The sequence below is a fragment of the Amphimedon queenslandica genome, unplaced genomic scaffold (assembly GCF_000090795.2).
Source record: "Amphimedon queenslandica unplaced genomic scaffold, v1.1 AMPQUscaffold_13022, whole genome shotgun sequence".
NCBI lineage: Eukaryota > Metazoa > Porifera > Demospongiae > Haplosclerida > Niphatidae > Amphimedon > Amphimedon queenslandica.
Genome location: NW_003546742.1, coordinates 54560 through 62960, shown reverse-complemented (window position 1 = coordinate 62960; position 8401 = coordinate 54560). Strand labels below are relative to the sequence as shown.

At 32.7% G+C, this 8401-nt stretch overlaps 1 protein-coding gene and 1 long non-coding RNA gene across 2 annotated transcripts; both read right to left on the bottom strand.

Annotated features, from left to right (window-relative positions):
* Positions 1 to 1611: 1611 nt before the first annotated feature.
* Positions 1612 to 1950, bottom strand: LOC109585691 (uncharacterized). The gene is made up of 2 exons (XR_002186611.1): positions 1896 to 1950; positions 1612 to 1848 (listed from the first exon to the last, which is right to left on the bottom strand). It is a non-coding gene; the product is annotated as an uncharacterized LOC109585691 (long non-coding RNA).
* Positions 1951 to 2005: 55 nt separating this feature from the next.
* Positions 2006 to 4045, bottom strand: LOC105314274 (probable serine/threonine-protein kinase roco4). The gene is made up of 3 exons (XM_020001813.1): positions 3564 to 4045; positions 2133 to 3515; positions 2006 to 2077 (listed from the first exon to the last, which is right to left on the bottom strand). Exons 1-3 carry the CDS (start codon positions 3948 to 3950, stop codon positions 2006 to 2008), a joined length of 1842 nt encoding a protein of 613 aa, XP_019857372.1. The 5' UTR covers positions 3951 to 4045.
* Positions 4046 to 8401: the final 4356 nt, after the last annotated feature.

Genomic DNA, 8401 nt, shown 5'->3' with positions numbered 1-8401 from the left:
ATCAGAATTAGCTCAAATTTTAAACACAACATAAGAACATGTATATGTATCAGAAAAAATTATAAAAATAGAAATTTCTCTCGTAAAAATTTTTGATGAAATACCCTGTACCAGTACAAAGTACGGGGACTTTGGGTAAATCTTAAACACCTTGAAAAATTCATTGACAAGATGCTACATTCATAAAGGCAGTGATAGAGATTATTGTTCTTTTATTTTAAAGGTATCTGCTAGTGCTGATGATCTAATTTCTGGTGGTGAGGATCGTAACTCCATCCATTCCTTTGGGTCCAATCACAGTGGGGGAGGAGGAGGGGGCGGAGCTAAGATTAATTTTGAATTATCGGCAGCTGCTAACACCCAAAGCACCGTTGTCTGATAATAAAGTACACAATAATACCCACTGATAATAATTAATAATAATAATTATGACTTGATATTGTGATTATAATATACTCTTTATCATTCTTCCTCTCTCTCTCTCTTTCTTGGAACTACTTGTGTTGTTTGCTTGTCCTATTGCTTTAATAACATTATTATTATTATTATTATTATTATTATTATTATTATTATTATTATTATTATTATTATTATTGTTGTTGTTGTTGTTGCATTTCTCAAGAGGTTAGATCCACTCATAGGGATATCCAGTGGAATGGAGGAGTAGAAATTACTAGTAGTAAATGACAATGATACACAACCAGGTCATTCTACAGCTGGAGAGTAATTTTTATAAGAGAGAGACTGAGAAATAGATAGGAAGAGACAAGCTTCATAGATACATGTACATGCAGTTATGTGTACAGTCAGTTCCATTACCTGTACATGTACATGTACTTGATTCTGTTGATATTCTATTATTGGAATACTTTAATGCTGTAGCTACCATAACTAATTAATGACATCATCATAAATATAGGTTAGATACTGGTTACGAGGTTTCTAAGCGTTGCTAGAATCCCTCGGAAGTCATAGTAACCTCATGACATCATCATAAAATCATATAGTGACTGTGATATCATAATAGTATCTACCATTGGGTGGAAATAATCTTAGCTCTAGATATGAATATTGTGAACACATACATGTAAATGTAATGTACATATTTTTAAATGGAACTTCCACCCACTACTGCAGTGAATCATTATATGTGCTTTGTTAAAGGTTAGTTAGTGTAGTGTTTGTACTGTAGACAAGATTCTGTCAACATTTCCAAGATGTCTTTCCTTTTATGGAAGTATATTTGGACTCTATTCAGGAAATATCAATATACACTGACTACTTGTGACAGGAACTGCTTCCTTATTCACCAGCATTGTGTTAAATAGCATCCATTAATAACTTGAAAGAAACAAAGAACACATTACAAGCATAGATATAAGCATATTCTTAGGCAGCAGTTGCAGAGTAGTAAAATGTCAACAATATTCTTGCTTTATAAATTTTATATAATATATAAAATGTGATGCAACTAATAGTAAAAAGAATAGAAACCACTGGACAACAAACATTTAATTTATTTGAATGTTAACACTACTATCATCTGTTAAAGCTCTTTTCTGATTCTATTAATAAATTACTTAATATTAGTAGTAGCTGGTGTCTCTCCTGCTTCACCAACAGCAATAGCTAGTTTCTCCCATGTTGCTTCAGTATCAACTGTAAGCCATTTTGCTAAACATTCTTCCAGACATCGCTCAGCATCTCGAGGATAGTTTTCCTCAATAGTCTTTAAGTCGGGGTGAATCAGACCCAAGTAGAGACCAAGTTTACGCCACTTTTGATTCTGAAAGTTACCCTTTTCTAACACTCGTATGATATCAACTAGATTTGTGATAGTCAATATAACTATTATAAATAAATAATGTGAAACTAGTGACACTGAATAATTATACCTTTTTGTTGATCATCATTGGACTCACGTACACTGATCTGTGTGGGGGAGTTAAATGGTAAAATAAAAAAATATTGAATACCTTATTAAACCACAGTGTCTCATTACTGGTTAGGCGGCGAGGATAACTTTCCATTTCGCAGTGAACAAACTCAGAGCATGTCTGCTTCTCAGCATCAATGTCTTTAATGTAATGGGCTTTACTGAAAGGACCGCATTCACAACAAACATATTTTACTTTTCTTGATGATCGATCGGCATGATGACCATGGTAATGACTGAGAGTGTCTTCTACTTGTTGACAACATGCATCTAGCAATTTCATGATTTGCTGACAAACTGTTTTGAAAGGAACAGAATGACTGCTCTCAGGGACATATCTCAACACATCAACTTGAATGGCTTCATTAATATCAGTAAGAACAAAATTATCAGAAGGACGGCCATAAGAGAAGGAGAAGTAGACACGATTATGATAAATACTTTTACTTTGTGAATGAATGACAGGAGCTGCAAAATTACTATCAAAACTGAGCTCAACATTGGGATTTGTAGTAACAGTGGTTGCTAAACGAGTGAAGAAGCCAGGAGGTACATACCCAGTGGAGAATGTAATGTGTGCAGGTGAGGTTCTTAGTTTATAACCAGGTTGTACTTCATTAGGATCACCTGTGTATCCTGGTAGCACTGCTGGAAGAAAATATTGCTTGAATCTGCTAAGCTTGGTTTGAACTGAAGCTGCAAGACAAAAATGAACTAAAAGTTCAATTATTTCTTCTGGATCAATACCACTTGATTGCCATACCTCTTGATATAGTGGTTCAACAAGAATACCTTTACTTTGAAACAACAACCATCTGTCTTCTTTGCTCCATCCTCTTTCAAGTGGGAACAGCTTCCCAATGGTATCAACAAACCATTTTGGACTCAGAATGACTTTATTCTTCAGACCTTCTATTTTAGGATAGTAAAGAAGAGCTCCCAGCTCATGATAGAATTTCAATACTTCAGGAACATCAGCTGCTGGTATATGACATGCCACTCCAATGGCAATAGCATCAGATAAACTAATGACATTTAGCCCGAGCTCTTGATAAACTTTGCGAAACAGAACCCAATTGACAGGGGTTGGAACGACTAACTTATTGATAAAACCATCAATAGCTTTGCGTAATTCTTTGATGCTTGGGTCTTCTTCTTCCCCTTTGCCTGAGGTTGTATTATCAATGATCAGTACATCTTTGATAACATCTGAGAACTCTTTCTCCCCATATAAGGACTGTATTTGCTCCTTTGCTTTTTTCTTGCTTTCTAAAAGTAGCTTGTCACCAAGAGTGCCAATACAATAGAGACTAGGAGAAGAAGTATCATCTTTGTTGTGCTTCATGAGGTGACTGTGTATTATAGACATCCATTTGGCCATTAGATCACTTGTGCTTTCATTCACTACCTCACCAAACAGCACTTCACCAGCAGGAGTATTCTGACGTGACTGCCATCTTTCCCTGAAATCCTTTGAAGCATCAAACAGGAGGAGAAACATTGTACGAGGAGTGAGGAAGGCTGGGAGAATCTCAAGGAACACTGGCTGACCACCGCAATCCCATATATGAAGAAATGGCTAAAGATTATTAAAAATATGTTATAATGCTATTAAAGTATGACTAACTTGAACAGTCGATGTTGACATCAAAGATAGTTCACTATGTGTAGCTCTCCTTAGTATTGATTGGATAAAACTACTCTCTATACCCAAAATGGATGTTATAGCACTTGTAGGAATCAATTTATCATAAGAATATTGTGTACTCATAGATTTATGGTGTGAGGATGATCCAGATTGAAAGGATTTAAACAAATGTGCAAGCTCTTCAATTTCATCTTCTGCTGAGGTTTCTCTCCATTTGTTTTCTCTCATTGTTTTCCACTCGTGTCCAAATGGTCGTACAGACAATACATCAGATACAATGGTGCTTGTAGTATGAGGATTGAAAGGCTCTTCCATTAATGAATGCTTGAGAGATGTCTTGCCAGTACCAGCTGATCCCAGTAACATAAGACGAGCATACGCTACATCAGCACTTCCTTGTTTTTTGAGAGCTCTCTCATAAGCATCTACATATGTATGATAAATATCAATGGGTACTCACAATACGTATGTAAAGTGAATCCCCCCCAGAGTTTACAAGTGTATACAAAGCGATTACTCACTTATATCCTATAAATGTGAAGCAAAAATCTATTGCATTAAAAAATTTATTCCAAACTTACTATTGGCTGAATAACAACATTAAAACATAGAAGAAAAGAATAAAAATTACACATTTACATGTGATGTGACTCACTGCCTGAAAGATTGTGAATAATACAGTTTAGTAAAGTATCAAAAAGGTATCATAGAAGAAAAGAATAAAATTACACATTCACATGTGACATGACTTACGATCTAAAAGATTGTGAATAACACAGTTCAGTAAAGTATCCCAATGGTATCATAGAAGAAAAGAATAAAATTACACATTCACATGTGACATGACTTACATACTGAAAGATTGTGAATAACACAGTTTAGTAAAGTATCCCAATGGTATCATAGAAGAAAAGAATAAAATTACACATTCACATGTGACATGACTTACATACTGAAAGATTGTGAATAACACAGTTTAGTAAAGTATCCCAATGGTATCATAGAAGAACAGAATAAAATTACATTTTCCCATGTGACGTGACTTACTGTCTGAATAATTGTGGATATCACAGTTTAGTAAAGTGTCACAATGGTATCATAGAAGAAAAAAAAATTACACATTCACATGTGATGTGACTTACCTCCTGAAAGATTGTGAATAACACAGTTTAGTAAAGTATCACAATGGTATCATAGAAGAAAAGAATAAAATCACACATTCACATGTGACGTGACTTACATACTGAAAGATTGTGAATAACACATTTTAGTTAAGTATCACAATGGTATCATAGAAGAAAAGAATAAAGTTACACATTCACATGTGACATGACTTACTCTCTAAAAATTTGTAAAAATTACAGTTCAGTAAAGTGTCACAATAGTATCATTGAAAAAGAATAAAATTATACATTCACATGCAAAATGATTTACTTTCTAAAAGATTGTGAATAGTAGTTTAGTAAAGGATCACAATTAATGGTATCATAAGAAAAAAGAATAAAATTACACATTTACATATGACATGACTTACTGCCTAAAAGATTGTGAATAACACAGTTTAGTAAAGTATCAAAATGGCATCATAAAAAAAGAATAAAATTACATTTTCACATGTGATGTGACTTACTGGCTGAAAGATTGTGAATAACACAGTTTAGTAAAGTATCACAATGGCATCACAGAAGAAAAGAATAAAATTACTTTCTCATATGTGATGTCACTTACTGGCTGAAAGATTGTGAATAACACAGTTTAGTAAAGTATCACAATGGCATCACAGAAGAAAAGAATAAAATTACTTTCTCATATGTGATGTCACTTACTGGCTGAAAGATTGTGAATAACACAGTTTAGTAGAGTATCACAATGGTATCATAGAAGAAAAAAATAAAATTAGACATTCACATGTGATGTGACTTACCTCCTGAAAGATTGTGAATAACACAGTTTAGTAAAGTATCACAATGGTATCATAAAGGAAAAAAAAATTACACATTCACATGTGATGTGACTTACTTCCTGAAAGATTGTGAATAACACAGATGTTATCATAGAAGAAAAGAATAAAATTACACATTTACATATGACATGACTTACTGCCTGAAAGATTGTGATAACACAGTTTAAAGTATCACAATGGTATCATAGAAGAAAAGAATAAAATTACACATTCACATGTGATGTGACTTACTTCCTGAAATATTGTGAATAACACAGATGTTATCATAGAAGAAAAGAATAAAATTACACATTTACATATGACATGACTTACTGCCTGAAAGATTGTGAATAACACAGTTTAGTAAAGTATCACAATGGTATAATGAAAGAAAAGGATAAAATTACACATTCACATGTGATGTAACTTACAAACTGAAAGATTGTGAATAAAACAGTTTAGTAAAGTATCACAATGGTATCATAGAAGAGAAGAATAAAATTAAACATTCACATGTGACGTGACTTACAAACTGAAAGATTGTGAATAACACATTTTAGTTAAGTATCACCATGATATTATATAAAAAGAATAAAATTACACATTTACATGTGACATAACTTACAACCTGAAAGATTGTGAATAAAGCATTTTAGTAAATTCACAATGGTATCATAGTAGAAGAAAAGAATATAATTACACATTTACATGGACATGACTTACTGGCTGAATGGTTGTGAATAACACATTTTAGTTAAATATCACAATGGTATCATAGAAGAAAAGAATAAAGTTACACATTCACATGTGACATGACTTACTCTCTAAAAATTTGTGAAAATTACAGTTCAGTAAAGTGTCACAATAGTATCATTGAAAAAGAATAAAATTATACATTCACATGCAAAATGATTTACCCAGCAAAAAAATCTTACTAAGATCTTGTATTATCTGATCAGATAAAGTAAGGTGAGATAAGAATTAAGAACAACCTTATAAGATCTTATTTGGATCAATCTTAGCTACTATATACAGGCATGATCTTACTTAAGATCTTACATGACTTATCTTACAATATCACTGATAAGATGTATATGCCTGATCTTACTTAAGATCTTACATGAATTATCTTACGCTTCACTTTATTTAAAGTCATACAAGATCTTGAAAGATCTTACATGTTGTGTGATGTCACAGGAAGTAGTTGACAACCCACGATAGCCTTTACAAAAGTATGAGCATATAAAGAAAGCAAACTTTCAACAAAATTAAACTTAATTAAGCTATAATGACATCATTCTTATGCATTTAAGCAATGTAAGTTCTTGCTCAGATCTTACAATTGCAGTCATTTTAATACTATGGGATATGCTTGGAATCCCAAATCTGAACTTAACTATTCCTTCAAGATCTTGACAAGATCTTACAATATCCTTCATGATATTAGTTCACAACAAGTAAGAGTCTTAAAAGATCATACAAGATTTAATTCCAGATCTTGACTGATAATGTAAGATTTAATTCCAAATCTTTACTGAAAATGTAAGATTTCATTCCTGATCTTGCCTGATCATGTAAGATTTAGTTCCTGATCTTGACTGATCATGTAAGATTTCATTCCTGATCTTGCCTGATCATGTAAGATTTCATTCCTGATCTTGCCTAATCATGTAAGATTTAGTTCCTGCTTTTGACTGATCATGTAAGATTTAGTGCCTGATCTTGCCTGATCATGTAAGATTTAGTGCCTGATCTTGCCTGATCATGTAAGATTTAGTGCCTGATCTTGACTGATAATGTAAGATTAATCGTCAGACCATGCCTGATCATGTAAGACTTATCATAAGATCTTGGCAAGATTTATCATAAGATCTTGGCAAGATTTTGGAACTTCTTGTCTAATGATCTTGCAAGAACAGGCATGATTAAACATGCAAGATCATTTGTAAGGTTTCATAAGATCTTAAGTAAGATCTTACGTAAGATTTTTTTGCTGGGTACTTTCTAAAAGATTGTGAATAGTAGTTTAGTAAAGGATCACAATGGTATCATAAAAGAAAAAAATTACACATTCACATGTGACATGGCTTACTTTCTAAAAGATCATAAATAAAAAGTATCACAATGGTATCATAGAAGAAAAGAATAAAATTACACATTCACAATATGTAACATGACTTACTTTCTAAAAGATCGTAAATAAAAAGCATCACAATGGTATCACAGAAGAAAAGAATAAACTTAAATTATACATCACATGTCTGATATTACTCACATTTTCTGCCATATCTAATGAGAAACATTTGGACCTGTAGTAGAATCAGAATAAGAGAAGTTATGAATTCAATTTATCATTTATAGTATATCTACCCAGAGGAGGTTTTTGACAACAGATAATAATATATTGGTTGGTATTAGCTCTTCATCTTTAGTTCTCCATGATGAACCTGTGTATTACTAAGAGTCCATTATAATGGACCTATGTGTATCATGCATACTAGACCTCATTGCTGTTACTGCATTAAAGTAACTGAATTTACTGTCAAACTACCTCTGGATATCCATGACTGTGCATGCACACTGGCTTACAATATGACGCTAAGCCTGATGATACACTGATGCTGAATTTGAACTCGATTAACTGATTTGATTAATTTGATTTGAATTTGACTCTAGCATAAAGCATGCATCAAAAGGTCAAACCCCACACTTTTTAATTGCATGCTGGCCATAGCATGGCCTGCTTATGTCACTGTAATCAAATTTATGTTTCATTTCTTGCCTACATAAATGCCCACATTGAGACATAATTTATATTAATGATAATGAATAACTTTAAAATGCCTGCATATATCTAAACATGAAAGGAGAACAA

Coding starts and splice junctions, on each gene's coding strand:
- LOC105314274 (XM_020001813.1), bottom strand. CDS start 3,950: ATGTTACTGGGATCAGCTGGTACTGGCAAGACATCTCTCAAGCATTCA. Junction 3,516..3,563: donor TGTCAACATCGACTGTTCAA/GTTAGTCATACT, acceptor AATAATCTTTAG/CCATTTCTTCATATATGGGA. Junction 2,078..2,132: donor CCGATCGATCATCAAGAAAA/GTAAAATATGTT, acceptor ATTACATTAAAG/ACATTGATGCTGAGAAGCAG.